General features: G+C 35.0%; 1 protein-coding gene across 3 annotated transcripts in view; it reads left to right on the top strand.

The window, feature by feature from the left end:
- The window catches only part of PTPN4 (protein tyrosine phosphatase non-receptor type 4), a 109,297-nt gene extending 90,775 nt beyond the window's left edge, over positions 1 to 18,522 (top strand). Inside the window, exons 19-28 of one of the 3 annotated variants that reach the window (XR_003987733.1) lie at positions 5 to 161; positions 1,579 to 1,745; positions 3,087 to 3,177; positions 3,276 to 3,337; positions 4,089 to 4,235; positions 5,505 to 5,623; positions 6,213 to 6,341; positions 7,819 to 7,967; positions 10,939 to 11,074; positions 13,367 to 14,805. Coding sequence is in view for 2 of the 3 variants with exons in the window: in XM_030453947.1 (XP_030309807.1) it covers positions 5 to 161; positions 1,579 to 1,745; positions 3,087 to 3,177; positions 3,276 to 3,337; positions 4,089 to 4,235; positions 6,213 to 6,341; positions 7,819 to 7,967; positions 10,939 to 11,074; positions 13,367 to 13,453 (1,125 nt within the window). In the remaining variant the exon portion in view is untranslated. Of the gene's footprint in view, positions 1 to 4; positions 162 to 1,578; positions 1,746 to 3,086; positions 3,178 to 3,275; positions 3,338 to 4,088; positions 4,236 to 5,504; positions 5,624 to 6,212; positions 6,342 to 7,818; positions 7,968 to 10,938; positions 11,075 to 13,366 lie in introns of all 3 variants that reach the window. The other 2 variants (XM_030453947.1, XM_030453948.1) reach the window with 2 other exon arrangements.
- The last annotated feature ends 1,572 nt before the right edge of the window (positions 18,523 to 20,094 follow it).

The raw sequence follows: 20,094 nt of genomic DNA, 5'->3' as shown, positions 1-20,094 counted from the left end.
ACAGGCTGATCTTTGTGTCCCTCGTTTGAATGAAGGGGACCAGGTTGTGCTGATTAATGGCAGGGATATCGCAGAACATACCCATGATCAAGTTGTTATGTTTATTAAAGCCAGCTGTGAGAGACACTCAGGTGAACTTGTGCTCCTGGTTCGACCCAATGGTGAGTGATTTGTACTTGAAATAAAAGATAAGTCCTTGCTTTCATTTTATAACCTCCCTTTTGTGACCTGAGATGGAATGCTTAATGTCTTTGTGAGAAAAAACTCCTGTTGTTGAAAAGAAATTGCAGCAGCACAAAGTATTTGACAAATCTTGATTGATGCCCTGCTCTTACCAGCTGTGCATAACTAAGTGTTGAAAATTAATAGGAAAATCAGAGATTAAATATTTCTAACAGAGAACACATTTAAATTTTGTTCTCTTTTTCCTTGATAAAAATGTCCAGAAAGCTGCTGTTATTCCCTTAATAAAAAGCAAACAGAAATAAAGAAAAAATGTCTCACCACACACCCAATGTTTGGATGACTTTGGAGGTTGATATATGCAAAATTCTTCCATATGTTTTTAAAACTATTGAGAACAACTGGTAACATTTCTGCCTGGGGAGGCCTAGTAGAAGAAAGTGCTGAAATACAGTCTAAATAACAGCTTCTGCAGTATATTAATGAAAGACACTGTTGAAGTATTGCCAGCAGATAGTCACTGGATTTAGTTCTGCTGCACATCCTGATTATAATACAGTAGTCCAGGAAAAAGCAAAATGAAAAATAAATATGTTTATATGGGATAACTGAAATCAGGAGAGTATCTCAGCCACCTCATAAACAATTTTTCCTTTATTCACTTATCTGCATTCCCCACTTTCCTCTCTCATTCTCTTAAGTTTTTGCAGCTTTTATGTGCTTACTTTCTTTTTCAGATAAAATTGTTAGCTTACAGGTTCATTTAAACAGTTTGCCCCTGTGTGTTGGTTATTTCTGCATTCTGGATAAAAAAATTGAGGTGTAGAAGTGAAGTTTTCTCTTTCATGGTCATGGGGTATCATATAAAAACAGGCTATCAAATAGCTTATTTGTCTGCTGTATATACTAGAAACTACATATTTTTCAGTTTATTCATAGCCAGACACACATACAGCATTGACAGTAATTATAATGGCATATGTTAATGCCATTTTCTCAGGTGGTCTGTGCATCTTGCCCTAATTACTGAAGCCTAAAATCTGTTCAAAGTGAATTAAAAGTAAAAATGTAAATCCCACTATAATGACTTCAGAGGCATGATGTGAGAATAAGATTGGGGAGTTATGTGAGGCAAAATAGCATATAACATGAGTTTTGGTCAAAATTTTAGTCATTGATGTGCTTTTACAGTTAAACCAAACAATAGTTTTGTCATGGATTACAATGAACACTGAAGGCTCCTTGCGGATGAGAACTAAAGTCAGCATGTTAATAAATGGATTTTTCTAGAAGAGAAACACTTGTCTTTTTTGCTGTTCTAAATAGGTGACTTAGAGTTACCTTTGCTTGCCAAACTGTGTTCAGTCAGAGCATTCATACCCTGATTTGTTACAGCTGTCTATGATGTTGTGGAAGAGAAGCTGGAGAGTGAGCCTGACTTCCAATACATCCCTGAGAAATCTCCACTTGATGGTGTTCATCAAGATGATAATGCTCTGAGGGAATCCATGATTCAGCTAGCAGAGGGGCTTATCACTGGAACAGTTTTGGCTCAGTTTGATGTGAGTATTTTGTTACCTGTAGCTGTGTCGAAGTTCCAAGTCTTTTGGGATAGTGAAAAAAAAAACCAATCCAATCCTGGATTGAAACACCACACGTGCAAACTTATGGTTTAGAAGAATCTTAATGCTATTTTTAAGCATAATTTTTTATAGATTGTGTTATTAAGTTATTAGAGCTCTTGTGATTATGAGGAACCTGTACTAATAAAATACTGTAGTGGAGGTGAAGTATAAAAAATATAATAGCAAAATGTGTTCTGTACTCAGACCTTTATTCCAGATCTAAGTGTAGCAGCTGAATGACAGCTGAGATGTTGACATTTTGTGAACAGCCTCAGTGAGGGAAGGTAGAACTTCTGATGGAAAGTACAAACCTAATCTTTAGGGTTAATGTAATGCCTTTTAGAAATAGTTAACTTTTTTAATGGCATACTTCCAAAGTGCACTTCCTTTGGGGTCCTAAGTTGCTGATAGCTGTAGCCTTTTTTTAGCACTAAGTTGTGCCCTGATACCTTTAATGCATGAGCTCAGGTGACTGAAAGCAGGAAGCAATAGGTTTGTAAAATACAGCAGTGTGAATTCTTCACCAAATGGAGACCTAGCACATAAATATTATATTTTAAATGTATTTATATCCAATTCCTTAAGATGTTTGGTAAAGTTTACTTTTGTATATGGAAAGAAAAGATTTTTCTCCAAGTGTTTTCAAATCCCTCCCTAACCATACATGTTTAGTCTCCCTAACAGGTTTGTTGTTTAAAAGTTCATGAAGTGCTTTTTATTGAACCTGGATCATTCTGCTGATACTGTAGCACAAGGGTTGTGGTAGTGTGTGGCTAAGGCATGAGGGGCAAGGGGGCAAGAATTTGTCAAAGGAAATTTTGTGCAGGAAAATCACAAGGTAGCACAGGATTTGTACAAGTTACTGAAATACAGGAGAACTGGAAAAAGAAAAAAAAAAGTGATGCAACTTCATTGTAAGAAGATGTTTATATAACGTAAAATTTGCTTGCACCAAATCACCATATGGAATGTCAGTATCAATAAATTCCCTTACTATTATACATTATTCACTTTTCACTCCATTACTGTTCTTACAGAACCTTGAAATTTACCATTCAGTTTTACTGTAAACAAGTTGTGGTGCCTTGATTATCTTCAGTGATCCAGTAATCCCATGCCATAACTAAATCTGTAGCACTTCCTTTTGAAAAGTATTTTCATGTGTGTTGAAGCTACCCTTGCTCAGTAGTTAGTATTCTAAAAAGTACCTCTAGGTGAATAATATACTAACAAGTCCTTTGGATTTATTGTGGTTTGACCATCAGTTTTGTCTTTTAGCAACTGTATAGGAAAAAGCCTGGAATGACAATGTCTTGTGCCAGATTACCTCAAAACATTTCCAAAAATAGATACAGAGACATTTCGCCTTGTAAGTATGTGTGTTTGTATATGTGTTCTTAAAAGTGTTTTACTGAGGTTAGTACATAAGTGGATAAACAAGTAACATCTTTCTAAAATTGTTTTCAGATGATGCTACACGGGTTATTTTAAAAAGTAATGAAGATTACATCAATGCAAATTATATAAATGTGAGTAGTATTTTTCAGAAGAGCTTTGGGCTTTAATTCTGAGGTTTTTCAATTAAGACTGACTAAAAAAAATTCATACATCTAGTTCAGACTAGAATGGCTGACAAACTAGCTGGCTGTAGCCAGATGGTTTGTAATTTCCTGTAGATATATTTATTTGCTAATGCTTTGTGGCAAGTGTTTGTATAAAAGAAACTAAGAGAAAGCAAAACCACTAAGAGAAGCTAGCCCTTTACCAGAGGAGTTCATTCTTCTTTTCTGATTACTCATGTGGCAATAGTGTTCAACATGAGTAAAGTTTAATCTAGGAGCACTTTCTTTTAAATATTTTTTTCCTTCCCTTTTGTCAGTAACAACAAAATTAGAGGTACTTTCCTTTCAAGAGCAGAAAATGCAGATTAAATTCAATTCTAATACCAGTATTTTAAAGCCTGGTGTCAGAGACCTTCAGAGCATGAATTGTTTGCACCTGAATTATTTGCCACCTGATGTATCATTAACTTTTTTGGCTATTAATCTTGATTATGGCAACTACATAACTGTCAGGATGTGACATGTACTCGGATCTTTGTAGTAATTTTGCATGTGATACACTTTGAAGAATTTTTATCTGTGTGAATCAGTATTTACTAACATAATAAATGAAATTACTACAGTGAATGCTTTTTTAATTATTAGTTACTAAACACTAAATGTCTGCCTGACTTATATTTGCTGTAAGAATTAAAATAATTATTTTGCCTTCTCCTAGATGGAAATCCCTTCTTCCACAATAATAAACCAGTACATTGCTTGTCAAGGTCCATTACCGAACACATGTCCTGATTTCTGGCAGATGACTTGGGAACAGGGCTCATCTATGGTTGTAATGTTAACAACTCAAGTTGAACGGGGAAGAGTAAGTAAAAAATTTCCTTAAATACTAATTGTGTTCTAAAGATCTTAGCCTTTAAGGATATCCTACTATGATACATGACTCTTTCATAATGGCACTGCATTCCTAGTGCTGTTGGAATGGCGACTCTTGCATTTTAAACCTTCTGATATTGTTAACATAGCTAATATTTAAACTCTGCTTAGTTCTGAAATACAATTGTCTTCACATATTTCCAAAAATATTATTAGGCTTCTTTGTTTGACTCTTTATTGTAAAGTTAAAAAACGGTAGAATTTATTTTCATATGGTTTTTTCCCCTCTAAATTTCAAGTAGAGGAACTCCAAGAAGTTAATTGAGCTTTGTAAATTAGTTCTTTGATATGTAGAGATTAATTTTTAAGGCAGCCTAACACAGCTTTGTGCTGTTAAGATATCCTGCCTGGAAGGCTGTCTTATCAAGGATTCTCTTAGAGCTTGAAATCTAGAATTTTTCATAACATCATCTGTGGCTATAAACATTTGTTTAATCATATGAAATAATCATTGTCCTTTATGTCATTTCCATAGAAAAATGTGTAAAAGTAGAGTGCTAGTAATAAAGTAATTGGAGTTATAAATTACCAAAAATAATTGTGTATGGTGCTGTAGGAAGCCTCAGATTTATTTTGTGGTTGGTTTGTTGGTTCTTGGTTCTGTTTGGTTTTGGGGCTTTTTTTTAAGCTATAGTTTCTCCTTAATGGCTTTGTTTATTATGCAGTTTCATCCTCTGGAGACAGGCAAAACAGTATAATTCCTGAGTTACTTGGTTTGTAGTCTGGAACATTCACAGTAGCACTGGCTGTGGTTGAGTGCACGGAATAATAGTTTAGTGGAATTTCTCAGTATATTCAGGATTTCTTTTGAAGATGGATTTATGGCTGTGGGTGTTCTGATCAACTTGTTATAGTTCAACTGTCTATGTAGTCTAATTTTTTAATAACCATATATTTGCTGGGAGAACAGGCCTCTACATATAATTAAAATAATTGAAGGGAAGTTGCATCATTTTGAAACCATTTTTCAGTGATTCAGTGTTAGCATGATACTGCCTGCTTCCAAATAAATGTGATTAGAGGGAATTTCAGTACAAGTGCCCTTTTAATTTGAGTTTTCTTTGCAGATCTGGTAAGAACAGACTTGCAATAGCAGTTCTCTGAGGTTCCCCTACCCCTTCAATAATTATATTTGTGGAGGTCTTTGGAGAGCTGCTTAATAATGAAATAAAAGGACTTATCTGTCTTATACCCATAGGCAGACTCCCTGCTCTAAAGCTGATCATGAGGCTACTGACATCACTGTCCCACTGCATGCCAGGATGTCTCAGTGGAGCAGGAAGTCTGCAAATCTGGCTGCTCTTAAAGAATCGCCAGGTGGGTTGGAAAAGCAAAAGTACACTTGAGCTGAAATGACCTCTGTAATTAGGCATTTAAGCAATATACCAGAAAACCTCAGTGTTTGAAGTCTTTTGGTTACCTGATCAAGAGTCTCTGAAGTCTCCCGTCTGCATCCCCCTACTTTCTGCATTAGTAAAGCAACTTTTTTTGTTGCTTACCACCTTTTTTAATTATTTTTTCTCTTGCTGTATAAATGTGCTTTGAGAAAATTAGGATTAGGATTTGAGAAGTTAGAAATGTTTATAAAGCAGCAACTTTTCAGTCAAGTTTAAGGTGGAATATCTATAGATACACTTTTTAGTAAATTGTAATGAAAGTTAAAGGCATCCATCTTCATTTAAACTGACCTCAGGATCTCTGGTGCATGTATCCTCTTGAAAAGGATCTGCGATACGTTATTTTATGAGCAAGAGTTAGATAACACAGTCTACTTGGTAAGTAAATTAACAGTGATTACAAAATGATCAAAATACTCTTTAATGAACAAAGGTATAAGCAACTAGAGAGAATGAAAATAATACTCTGAATTTCAACACAGGCATTTTTAAAAATTTGTTGACCTTAGGTTAAATGCCATCAGTACTGGCCAGAGCCATCAGGAAGCTCATCATATGGGAATTTCCAGATTACCTGCCATTCAGAAGAAGGAAATCCTGCTTACGTCTTTCGAGAAATGACATTGACTAATCTGGAGGTAAAATCTTAATATGTATTTTTCAGTATTTATCTGTGGAATCCTCACAGATTAGGTAAAATCTAATTAACTAGACTTTCTTGTCAACTTGATGGCCATATCCACATAAGTAGAACTGCTTATTTCTCAAGACCTTTAGAAAGCTAGTCGTGTTGCCATGTACTTTGCCTATTATACATTCTGCTCTTAGAAAGATAACAAACATTTCACTAGCAAAATATCACAAGGGTTCAGTTTCCATAATTATATTAATTGGTTTTAAATCACATAAAAGATGTGTTGTGTATCTTTAAAGTCTTTAAGGGTGTCTTTCATGCCTTGGCCAAAAAGCAAAAGTAATTAAAGAGTGGAGAAACTTGTTATTCACCTGATGCTTCCAAAACATGAGACACTACATGTATTTCATTGCAACTGAAAATCTGTCTTTGTAAAGGCTAACAATTCTTAGTAATTCCATCTTGGAGAGTATGTGCAAATAGGTGTAAGATAAATCCTGCTGAGAGAAAGATTAATTGGCATTGGTGACTACACATAAATAAAGACTTGCCTGGACGTGCATTGCATGATTTTAAGAGCAGTTGTAGTTCTCAGCATCCCCAGCTAGCATTTCAATTTCAGAAAGGTTTGCAAGCGAGTATCTAGAATTTAGTTCACGTACTCATTTCTCACAGCTTGGGTTAGCAGATGAGATTCTAGTTTTATAGAGCTGCCTTTTAGTCAATTTGCAGTTAAAATTCCTACCCCGTGTCCTTTTGAGACAATTGGTCATTTGTTATCAGCAGCTGAACCTCTGTGATTCACAGTTTAAAGGTTATTTTAAGTGTGGTAACTCCTGTTCTTTGAAATGCTGCTTTTACACTGAGGCTTGTACCCTCTGCTGACCAGAGGCAAATTATGTCAGTGATACTGAAGCAAGGGGCTGGAGGGGAGTGGAAGGTCATTCTACATCCTATGCAGAATATAAAATCAAAGAGGTGCAGATAAAGACAAAACAATGCTGCTATTTATGTGGGGTCTGAAGGAAAGCTTTTAGGTCTGAAAGTCCTGCCTCTCCAATCCCTACTCCAGTTCTGTCTGTCCATCTGGTAAGATATTACCTCTTTCTATTAAATTTGTTTTGCTGGGAATTTGACCACCTTCTTGTATGTCTTTTGTTCAGATAGATCATTGACATCTCTGAACTACTTTGCTACTACAGGGACTGTAATAGTTTTTTAACTTGTTGAAGATGTAAGCATTGTGGATTGCCTTTTTGGTTTTAAGGAAAAAATGTTATTCTAAAATCCAGGATGAGCAATGATAAAGGCTAATGAAGTGCTGATAGGTGTGGAAGCGGCTTCTGTTATGGGTACAAGTTGCTGTAGATGCACCACTGATTTTTTTTCTTTCTTTCTTTCTTTTTTTTTTTTTTTTTTTTTTTTGTAATGGGATCTAAATATCTGAATTACCCTTGAATAAACTTCATGTTTCTAATTAGAAAGAGGAAAGCCGCCAACTAACCCAAATCCAGTATATAGCATGGCCTGATCATGGGGTTCCTGATGATTCCAGCGATTTCCTAGATTTTGTGTGTCTTGTGCGAAAGAAGAGGGCTGGCAGAGAAGAACCTGTTGTTGTTCATTGCAGGTATCCATTTTTTCCCATCTTTATTAAATTATTAAGCTGAACTTATCAACAAATAGCTTTTCTGTGCTTTGTTGTTGAAATAAACCTTTAATTGTGTCTGCTTTGGGTATGACAGGAGAACTCAACACTGAATTGCTTGAAATTGTCATCACATTACTATAAGCGAAATTCCGAGTATCTACATGCAGCACTGGTCTGTGTGGGGATTCTGTTGGGTTTGGTTTTGGCTTTTTTCACAGTTTAAATGCTTGTGCTAACAGTCTATAAAGTAAAACAGGAAAATTACAAATGTTACTTAGAAATCTTTTTCTCGTGGTGACTGTTCTACAACATTCCAGAATAGCTGTATAAATAAACCATAACAGAAGATATGGGTGGTATATGCAGTGATCAAATATGATATTTTCTCTCAAGACTGCAATCTTAGGCTGTGTGATATATTGACATGTACCATACATTTTTCTCAACAATTTGCTTTTGTTGTGATACAAAATAACTGTTACTCAGGTTTTTTATGTATACATGAAATATGTTAATGTTGTTTTTCTTGTGCAGTAGTTTTTACTAGCATTCTACATTCCTGTAGTAAATTTCAAAATCTTAATCCTTTAGAGTACTCAGTTAGTATATTATATTAATGCATTATGCCAAGTGTGTTCAAATGAAGATGTGTTATATCAACTCTTTGTGAGCAGTTCTGTGAGTAAAATTGACCTCTAAATTCCTGACTATTCCACAGTGTTCCTGAGTCAGGGGGGCATTGTTCCTGCTTCAGAGAGAATCTGAGAGGTGTAAGGGACAAAATCAATTTAAAGACTATCTAGTCTACAAGTAAACTAGACATGTATTTAAGAAGATGAAAAAAAGAGATGTTTTTCACGTTTTGTGCATCAGAAATTGTATTTAATTGATTTTGCTCTCCTGTTTTACAGTGATCAGAGTCAATCTAACTAACTAGGGAAACCAGTATAAGAACACCACTGCCTTAAATGATATTACTCTTCTGCTTTCATTATTGATACACTTTTGGCTTATGTGGTGAAAATATCAGCCAAACAGAAATTTAACAATATGAAGTGTGCAAGTCTGTGCAGACATTGGAAAAACAACTTTGGGAAGTATGAAGACTTTCATTCAGCTGAGCATCAGTTTGGCTCCACACTGATAGTATCGATACCAATATGAGTTTCACAGAATAAATGTTGGTATAATAATATAAACTTCAAAATGTTTCACAGAAGAAAATAATATCACAGTTCAACGTAATTTACTTACATGGCCTTAACTTAGTGGCTGTTGTAAAAGTATAAACAAATTCCACTGGTGAGTCAAACTGAAGGAGCCCATGGGTTACTACATGTGGTGTATGCACACTGTTTTTAACATCTGTTCAGTATATCAGGACAAGGCATTAGCACAGCAAAGTGACAAAACTTGTTTTCAGCACTAAGCCACCAGCTTTAGTGTGGGGAATGCAAGTAGCTGAAAGAGCAGACTTTGTACAATCGTAGTTTAAAAACAACACCCAAAACCAGATTGTAAAGCAGCAAAAACGTTAAACTGGAAAGATTTGCTGTGTTGAACTACTTAAAACATTAGTTTCCAAACCTTGTGTGTACGTGTGCTTTTATTTTTACAAGGCTCCTGCTAGTTAAGTTGAACAGTGTCTTGGTTTGGATAAGAGGGTGAGCCACCTGTACTGTCCATGCCCTTCATGTCCTATCCCTGTTCCCTTCCATCAGTTGGTGATTTCTTTTTCTAATCTCAAGAGTCCTAGCCTACCTGATATTTATCATAGGGAAATGATCACACTTTACATCATGGTTGTCCTTTTCCAAATGTTTTGAAGGTGTAAAATGGTTCTCTTGACAGATACTGCTCCTGTTCTGATTTGATAAAGCATTCTACATAAAAATTTTATATGTGCGAGATGCTATTGAATAATTTTATTCAACCAGCACATTTATATCTTGTCATGAAATTCTCATGGCATCACTGAAATACATAATAGCTTTAATGCCACCTTCTGGGCAAGGATTTAAAGTAGTAGTTTGGCCAGTCTTAATTTGAAGTTATGCTTACAAATCAGGACAAGTTTCAAAGTCTGGAATATTTATTTCAACTAATTTAGAAGCAAGCACTTTTATTGACTGAAATATTAGTTGTGTGAGTTGAGATAGTGCTGCCATCTGAAAATACAGATTTGGTCCTGTATTCAAGTATGGAGAAATGCTGGTTTTCTGTTTGAAAAACGCAGCATAATTTTCTTGAATAAGAAAAATTGGAATTTGAATCTGATTATCAAGTTCATGGTTAAATATTCAGTCTTTGAGAACTGGTGCTTGTGGAGAAGTAGAAACATATGTAAAACAATGCTGATAAATCTTTAGGTTTGTTTTATTTTTAAAATGAACATGATTCACCTACAGCCTTAATTTTTCCGTTCTAAGATGCATATTCTATGGATCTTCCTTGTCTTGAAAGGGATTGCTGTTTCATATTCCTATATGATCTATCTTGTACTTCAAAATATTAAGAAAATAATCAAAATAACATTCCAGTAAGGAATGTTGTCAAATTGACACAAAGTGCACAGTATGCAATGTAGGTATCTCTGTGTTTTGCTATCATCTAGATACTAGTAGGTTTAGAAATATGATCTGAATAAATACCTGTATGTAAACTCTGCTTTTGAAAGGCAGTTCTTATTGCCTTCAAATTAAGTCAGTCCTTCTTCAAAGGACTGAGAGTTCTGCACTGGTTTTTTTTTCCTGTTTTTCTTTTCTTTTTCCTTTTTTCCCCTATTCAGGCAAGGTTGGAGGCTTCCAGGGACACACAATCTGTCCAGCCCCTGCCCTAATACTGTGAGACTCATAATGATCAATCATGAGAAACCTGGAGAAGGAAGGTCTTTAAGTTTGAATTATGTCCTAGACACTTAGCTTCATTTTCTATTTTGTGTTTTTTGCAGTGCTGGGATTGGACGGACAGGTGTTCTTATCACTATGGAGACAGCCATGTGTCTCATTGAGTGCAATCAGCCTGTTTATCCATTAGATATTGTAAGAACCATGAGAGATCAAAGAGCCATGATGATCCAAACACCTGTGAGTATCATACTCCCTGTTCTGTCTTGCAGAAGAGTAATTCCCTATTATCCAATCATATAACTACACAGACTTGTAACAAACTTACTGCTGATGGTATTGCAAAACAGTCTCCTTTACCCAGTGTAGCTATAGCCTTGGTCCAGGCAGGAATAAATTGCCAGGGCTATTGGAAAGGAGCAATGCTCTAAATTGCTAAAAAAAAAAAAAAAAAAAAAACAACTCAAATTTACAAAGCAAACAAACAAAAACTTGGAAAAAAGCTTCAGCTGTAGTGTAGAAGTAGTGTACAAATTACTCAATATAGAAAGCAGGAGCCTATTTCCCAGTGTTAAGAATGGATGTAGTGTAAAAGCTAAACACAGATCCAAGACGTGCAAGAAAAACATTTAGTGATGCAATTCATTGATTCATCTTGCCTTAGTTATAATGAAAACAAGCCTTAACTCTGCCCTGTAGTGGCTCAGTTGAAGAGAAATAATCAGAGAAATAATATTTTTTAAAGTACCTGCAATTAAATCTGATGTGAGATACATCAAAGTAGATCTAAGTGTACTTAGTCTAAAAAAAGTAACTTGCTATCAGGATTCCTTTGGTGTGCTCTTCACATTTGAGCTATCTTCAAATGCTAGAATTTTTCCTGGATCTATAATGTTTTGAGGTTTTTTTGTAAGATTGCCTTAATGTGTTATATTTCAGAATTGTAGAATTTTTAGAACAGATTTAGAAAGAGTATCTCTGAGAGCAGTTGCTTTTATTGTTATTTTGTTTTAACATTTTTAGAAAATGTGTATAAAAGCTTGGTTGTTCCAAGTTTTGCCTGGTTCCAGGGTTTTTATTTATTTATTTTTTAATTAAAGTATTTTGAAGGAGTTAAGGCACTAGATCCAGTATTAAATCTCATCTACAATTACCTGAATGTAGTTACTCATTATAATAATGTTAATGTCTCTGCTACTGTTCCTCTAATCAAATCTGAATTAACCTTTTGTGTGCCTCAATAAGTATTCATTGACAAAAAGTATATACTGTTCTCCATTTCTGGGCCATCTTTCAGTAGCACTGTCCAGTGCTACTGTTCATGTTCCACTAAAAAAATAACTTGTATTATTCAGCTGACATAGGAAGGATGAGGATGTTAATGATACATGAAAAATAATAAAAGATGGTTCTTGATGCTGTCTGTGATGACTATACAGTACGAACAGCATATCTCTAGCATACACAGTGATGCAGAGTTTTTTTAGTAAAGATAGGAAGTGCAGTGGTAAGGACTTCAACTTTATTTTTTTTCATGACATATGCTAAATATCTTCTGCTCTTCTCGTTTTTCTTAGAGAAACAAGAACTTTAAAGCTTCAGTGAAATGCAGGTGTTTACTGTATCAGAGAGAGAAGAGATAATTTAAGACTTCATGTTTTTTTTTAAAGACGTTGTAAACATTAGATACTACAATTTTTCCTTTGACACAGTCAGTTTTTGTATATCCTGACAGACTCACTCGATGTCCACAAGATGGCTCTGTCCATCGGGTCTGCTGTGAGTACTGTATGAGAAGAATTGAGTCTCCTTTAGGGCTCGCTGGAGGAAAAAAGTATTTTAAACAAATATTTATGAATTTAACTATTTTAATATAGATGCAACAGTAAATTAAACAATTATTTATTACTGAATCTGTTGTTGTACCTATTTAAGATCTGACATCACTAATTACAACATAGAGAGAAATCCTTGACACTGGAAAAACAAGCATGCTGGTTTTCTGACCAAAATATACACTATTATGCAGTATTTAGTGTTACATGTGGCAAGGTACCTGTGTTACAGGTATTTTATTTCAATTTTTTCCCCATTATATTCTAATTTGATTACTGAAAAAATGTTACCAAAATCTGAGAGGGCGATGCCATAACATGCCAGAATTCATGTAAGCATTAAAAAGTGCTTTGAAACCAAAGCTTCTAACTACAAGTTCATGGAAACCTCAGGTCAGTGAAACCTCAGCAATTAAATCAACAGCAGAAAATTACTAAATAGGTAATGTTGTAATAATAGGAGTAGTTTTGTGGATATGACTTTCAGTATATATTTCAAAGTGCTGTTCATCCTGTTCTTGTGTTGTTATAAAGTTCCTGTTGTTTTGTGTTTCCTAAAGTAATTGTGAAGCACAGTTCTTGGCCTCTCAGTTCTTGGTAGAATGGGATGGGGAAATCTTAGATGACTCATGTGCTTCCAAATGACAGAGTTCAATTACATTTATTGTCAATTTACTGGATCTGTTTTCCTTTTCAGAGTCAATACAGATTTGTATGTGAAGCTATTTTGAAGGTATATGAAGAAGGATTTATTAAACCTTTACAAACATCACTGCATAAGTAAAGAGCAAAAAACCTAGGATATCAGTTGAGGAATCCTGTCCTCTATAATGAACTGGCAGCATTCTTTGTGCCATGATACTGCTTGTGGGAAACGATAGTGAAGTACAGCAAAGAATTGACAAAGGACTCTGAAAACTTCAGCACTGTTGCACTTTACGTTGAAACAAAATCAGTCTCTAAAACTCTTCTAACCTTCATCTGTTTGAAGACTTTATTTTCGTGCTTTGCTCCGAACAAACCATAAACTGAAAGAACTAATTGTGTTCAGGGTAATCTACGATATTTCATTGTAGTGCCATATACTGCGCTTCTGGTTGAATTGCTACAAACAAGGCTTGGAATTATTTCACTCTGTTTTACACCCATGTCTCTTAAAATGAAAAACAAATGAAAAAGTACACTAAGCCATGGTCTTTTTCCAGTGCTAGGTTTATTTACTATGTACAGACTTCCACTGTTTTGTTTTTTACAACATTAGCAATATTGCCAATACTAGATAGATACACACTGCCTACTGATGCAGCACACTTTGTCCTACACCCTTACTTGAGACCAGCTGGTTGTTAGAGAAAAGCTGGTGTCTGTGTTAACCCAGCAGTAGCTGCATAATGCCCAGTTACCAGCATCTTGTACAAAGTAATAATAAAAATTAAAAAAGAAAAAAAAGGCATTTTTTTGACACAGCTTATGTGTCATACACTGCTGTATTCTGATTCATGTGACTTAAGATTACGTGATGGGAACTAGTGCATGCATTATGTCTTAACCCCTTAAGTGCCTTGAGACTTCGAGAGTACATCCAGTGAAAGGCACTCATGATTCTCTGGGGGTGGTATTGTCCTGTCATATTTATCTTAATGGGTTCAAATTTTAAAAACGGCCCTTGGTGCTTGGAATGTGATACCACAAGGGGTCATGGAACTACCATTCCCTCTTTCATTCTACAAGTACCTGCCTGCTACTCTCGGTAGCGAAAGCACCTCTGCCAACTTAATGAATGAGCATTGTATGCTGCTGTGTTGTAATTATGTGAAAAATCTGACACATTCCTTCATTCCTTCCAACTAGTAACTTACTAGCAGCTTATTAAGAAATGCTGGTAGGTCGTTAGAAACTGATACTTTGTTTTATCCTTTCATTGGAAATAGCTGTCTTGCTGAATTAGAACATAACTCTTTAATAGCACTGATAATTAAGTTGAACTTACAATCAGGTGTGATTTAATTCCATTATCTGCTAACCAATTACTTTTAAAATCATCATAGTTTGATTTCAAGCCATGTTCGTACAGGTTTGCCTTTTATGTTTTTGTGTTTTTTTAATTGTTTGGGAGGGCTGGGGAGGGAAGTGAGGAGAACACGGTGAAGTTGTCCCAGAACTTTAATTCCATAATGACCCCAGTCACTTTCTGTTATACTTGTGCAGAATTGTTCCAGTTGGTATGGGTTGCTTTTTATTTAAGTAGGTAGAAAATTTGTGAGAAATGTCTGTCTGATACAGTATCTGAGCTCATTCTAAAGATACATAAACATCCCAGTTTTTAATATTTTTCCAGTATAGCAGAAACCAAGTTAGAAGCAAAGTGTCCAGTGTAATATACTGCAAGAAAAAAATCAGTCACTTTTTTGCCCTGTTACAACGTAATTTTGTGCCCTCTATTTAAAAGTTTTAATTTATTGTATTGGTTTCCTGAAAATATTTATCCAGTAAATTTGTTGTACTCTATATAGAGCATAGAGTTAAAATGGAAAGTTCTACGCTAAATAATTTTTAACTGTTGAAGAATTATATAATATACTGTGTTCTATGGACATTTGAAAGAGATCAGCTATGACTAATAAATGAAAAGGGATTCAGGAACAGTGAAACCCTGGCTAAGACTTAGTAATAAATATGAACCACAATGCCAAATGAAAGACAGAGTTTTAAATATTTTTAGAAAATAAAATAATATTAGTTGGCCTGTGGCCCTGGTACTTGTATTTATAGATTTGATGCTTATCCCTCAGTGAAAAATAAACTGTACAATAATTTCTGGATCTGATAAACTGGAAGAAAGTAATAAGGTAGCTTTAATCTCAGATTTATTTTGAGCCATTCATAACAAATAAAATTCCTTAGGAAAGTATAAGCTTTAACTTCCATGTGACAAGATTATTATCTGAGATGCTGGCTAGTTGGAAGATTATTTTAAACTCAGCACTTAATGTCTAAAAATTAAAATAATTAATCCATTTTAATTAAGTAACTTCTCTTCATAGTCAAGCTGTAAATAAATAACTTGCCCTTTTTTCTGAGGGAAATGAGAAATGGAGTTTATAGCAACCTTATATAGTGTTGGTATGTCACATACTTAAATATTCTTGTGTAAAGTTGCCAAAGCAGTTTGAGTTCAAAAGACCCATTTATACCACAATTAAGTGTGGGATATTTATTGGTTGTCTGTCACTCCTGTTTTGATTACAAAGAGAGGCAAGAATAATAGGTCTCTTCCAAATCTTCTGCATTGACTTAAGCTGACTGATAGTGTATTTGTGTAGTTGCACTGAGGTAAAAAAAAGTGGAATAAAGTAACTATTCTTGGATAATTGGTCATTGGCAACTCAGTGGCTTTTTGGTTTCTTCAAAGCCAGCCTTGTGGTAACCAAAAAGTGATTGGGAAAGAGAACAGCACTGAAGCCGTTCTGCACCAGAAATCAGTTGTTCAGATGTTTCTACCTGTTGTGGTATAAATGGCCTTTAAAATATTTTTATATGGCCAAAAAAAAAAGTTAAAACTACTAAATATTTTACTTTAGGTTATGAAGATCTGTATCATCCTTAAAGGTTTTTAAAGAAGCTTTTGTATGTTTCATGCTGTACAAAACATGAATGTATCTTTCAGACATAATTACCTATAGACCTATATGTGATTGGTGTTATGACTGTTGGATTTTATGAATAATTATTTTCATACCGTTTGATTAGGAAAAATGCTGGGTGGGTGTGGGAAAGAGTATGTTTGTAACACTTCCATGGTACAAATCCAGTTTTAAAAAAAAGGTTTTCATTGTAAATAAGAGCGATATTACGACTATTTTGTGCCAATGTATAATGTCAAGACTTCTGTTTTCCTTTTAGGTCTGGATTGAAAACTACCACTACCATCTCTTGTTTAAAGTGAATTTGAAGGGGGGTTTTAGTAGAAAGATGTGGGGCTTTTGCAGGGGGACTTTTAAGTGTTTGGGGGGCATTTTTAATTTCTGTTAAATATGAAATAAGATACAGGCTTTGTTTGATAAATGACCTACAGACTGTCAGCCACTCCACTTTTAGAAATAGTGTTTTACATGTACCATATAACTGAGAGCTGAAGAGTTAATATATCTTGAACTTAGAAGCATTTGCTATTTTAAATAACTTGGAAGTCTTCAGCAGTAAAATACTGCTTTTATGCATTTTGTTTTTATATAGTCTCTCCTAGTTCTGAGAAAGAGCCTGATAATTTTTTTTTCTCACTGCATTTAATAATAAGTGGTATTCCTTCCACATTTATCTTGGAAGCTTATGTCCCATATAAATAAAGCAATAACACTTCTAGAATACCTGATTACAATCTGGCACACCATCTCTTAGGGTGGGAAGGCAGTTGGGAAATTAAGGAACATGAGGAGTTTGTTATGGAATCTGTGCAGCCAGTAACTTTCCATGGAGACGTTCCAAAAAGCCCATGGAATGGTCAAAATGCAGCAGACCTGCTGCTGGTGCACAGCCCAGGGAGATGGGAAGTAGGGAAGGTCTGGCACAGAGATGCTGGATGCTCCAGGCATGCTGTGGAGTTGAATTTTTTGATACTTTTATGCTTGTGCAGGTGTGTGGGTGATGTTTGATGGCTCGGAGAATTAGCATGAGCATTGAATACTCTACAGATCCACCAATTTTCAAGCAAAATCACATTGTCCACTAGGTATGCAGTAGTTTTTACTGTAGAGCCATACACAGGGAATTTTCAAGAACCTCAGCTCTGCAGATTAAAGTAGGGATTGGGTTATGCTCAGAAATAAAATTTTGCATATTTGGGCTTCCACAAGGTAGGAATGGTGCTACCTGTCACTTGTAGACTTTCTGTAGGTCTCATCTCAGGTCCCTGGTGGCTGGGTACAATTACCCACCTTTTGTCTTGAGACTGGAAAAGCTCTTCCTTGTTGCTTTTGGTGCTAGGATCCAATATAAAGATCTGGTAAAAACATACTCATTGATTAGATGTGGATCTTCCATGAAATTACAGGGATTATGGTGATTGGGAAGCTGTTACAAGGGGAAAATTATTTGTGTGAGTAGAACTGTTCTGACCACCCTCTGTTATCCCACTGCAGTTATAGATGGAAACTGTATGTTTGTTTGTCTGTTCAGCAGTCTGCAAAGGAGGGGTCAGTTTGTTGTCGCTGGATTTTACCTCTGTGCTGGTTACTGTTGTGTATTTTCAGTTTATAGGGCTTCTCCAGCTACAAGGTTTTAACAGGTGCGTGAGCTGTAGCCTCTAGCTGTTGGCATTGGCATGTTTTGTTCATTGGGAGTTCAGTGGTAAAAAATGGAGATAAATTATTTGTTTTAAAGATGCTGAATTTTCCAATTTAAAAAATATGGACTTTGATTTCATTGAACCAGTAGCCTCATGTAAAAAGAAAAAAAAAAAAAAAAGCCAGTAAAATGTCATCCAAGTCTGCCATAGCACAAACTATAGTTTCATGGACTGGCTGACAGTTTGCTAGTTGTTTTATTTCATATTTAGCAGGCTTACACATTTTAAAGGGTAATTATTTTTTTCCAAGTGTTTTGGTGTTTGAATAGTAGCACTTTATCTCATGCTTACTACTGACTGAACTATTGGATAAAATAAATTGGGTTTGGAGAGATGCTAAATGGGTTTCTGTACAGAGATAATTCATACATCCTGGTACGAGTGCTTCCTATTGTTCCAACTGTTTCTGGTTTATTGTGCATGTGTTCCTGGGGAACTTTCAGAAAATAGATACTGATAATTCTATCATCTCAATTTTCCTGTCTTAAGAAGAATATAAAGCTTGCATTTCTTATAAAAAAGAAAAAAAAAAAGTAAAAAAAAAAAAAAAAGAAACTACAGGGTACTCATAAATTTATCTCTGTGATCTCTCTCAGATACAGATTAGCTATGTTTACTGTAAATGTTCTGCTAAGCATTATTTTTAACATTAGATCTATTACCTGGAAATCAGTATTTTTTTTTTACTTAACTTATTTGAATTTTGATAACAAAAGATAATGCACAATGAAGTTTAAAGAAGTTTCCACTCTTGTACTCCTAGGCCCGAGGCCTAAGACATAAGTGAAAGGGTTAAACAGTTTACATTAAGCTGTTGTTTTCTTTAACTAGAGTATATCTGCAAAGACTAGGCTATAAATGATCCAGTGCAATTATCTCACTAGTTGGGGCACCACAGCAACAACCCATAACAATCTTAAAGGAAAACTAAGGTAAGAAAGTTTTGTTTTAAACTGTGTATCCAAATTTGTTTTCCATTCAGTTTGGTTCCTTTACCAGTGATCCCATTCAGTTTGGCAGGGCTGTTTATATAAGGTTTGGGGTTGGGTTTTTCTGGTGTTTTGGTTTTGTTTCGGTTATTTGTTTGTTTTGGTTTGTTTTTTGTTTGTTTGGGGGGAGGGTGTTGGGGTTTTTTTGTTTGTTTGGGGGGTTTTGGTTTGGTTGTTTTTCCTGTAACAGGTGCTACTCTATGTGTAAATACAAAGGGAAGAATATTATTTAGATAAATATTAACAACCAGATGGTGGCAATATTTTTGCTAGGTGGTTTTGGTAATTAATTTGCATTTTCAGCTGTGGCTTTGAGTTGTCGAATTTCATCTCAGTTTCATACTGCTTAATGATGGACAGCAAGTGTGAAGTGAATCATCTCAGAGTGGAATAGAGCTCTTTTGTTGTTTAGACTTAAGTCTTGTGTATTTTTATTAATGTTGGGGGAATGTGAAGGTTCTTCCCATGACTAGACTTTTGCCTATAAATTTGTTAAAAAGCACATGAGGGGAAGGAGAAAAAAACCCAACCAAACACAACAACACGTTGGCTAAACATGTAACACAACAAGCTGGCTAAACAGCAGCCAGGGTGCTTGATTGAAAATGACAGAAACTTGAAATTGGTCAACACTGGATAACATGAAAATAAATTCAGCTTTTGTCACTGCAGCTACTGTATGCTTTAAAGGGCCTTATGTATTTGTCCTCATTTTGATAAAATGAAATTTCTTGCCATTAAAATGATACACTAACTTCTACCGAAAACCAGCAGTTCCCAGGATCAATATGTTAAGTAACATTTAACAAGTCTTGTTTTAGTCTTAAGTAAAATTTCATTCTATTATGTGAAAAAATGCGGTTATGCATATTTTGTGGATATATTTAATTTCAGTTGACAAATAGTTGTCTAGGTACAGACTTGAAAATATATATAGTTTACTTGTGGATCTTAATTGTTTAATTGCAAAATAAAGATGTGCTTTAGTAATTTAAAGATTAAAAATTTTTTTGTGATTTTCTTGCTACTGTACAGAGTTTTGCTATGCTACTTCTATACGCATCTGATTCCAGATAATGTTCATCTTGTATT

This window comes from Calypte anna, chromosome 7, assembly GCF_003957555.1.
Source record: "Calypte anna isolate BGI_N300 chromosome 7, bCalAnn1_v1.p, whole genome shotgun sequence".
NCBI lineage: Eukaryota > Metazoa > Chordata > Aves > Apodiformes > Trochilidae > Calypte > Calypte anna.
The sequence above is the reverse complement of the archived record's forward strand: the minus strand, read 5'-3'. Positions and strand labels throughout refer to the sequence as shown.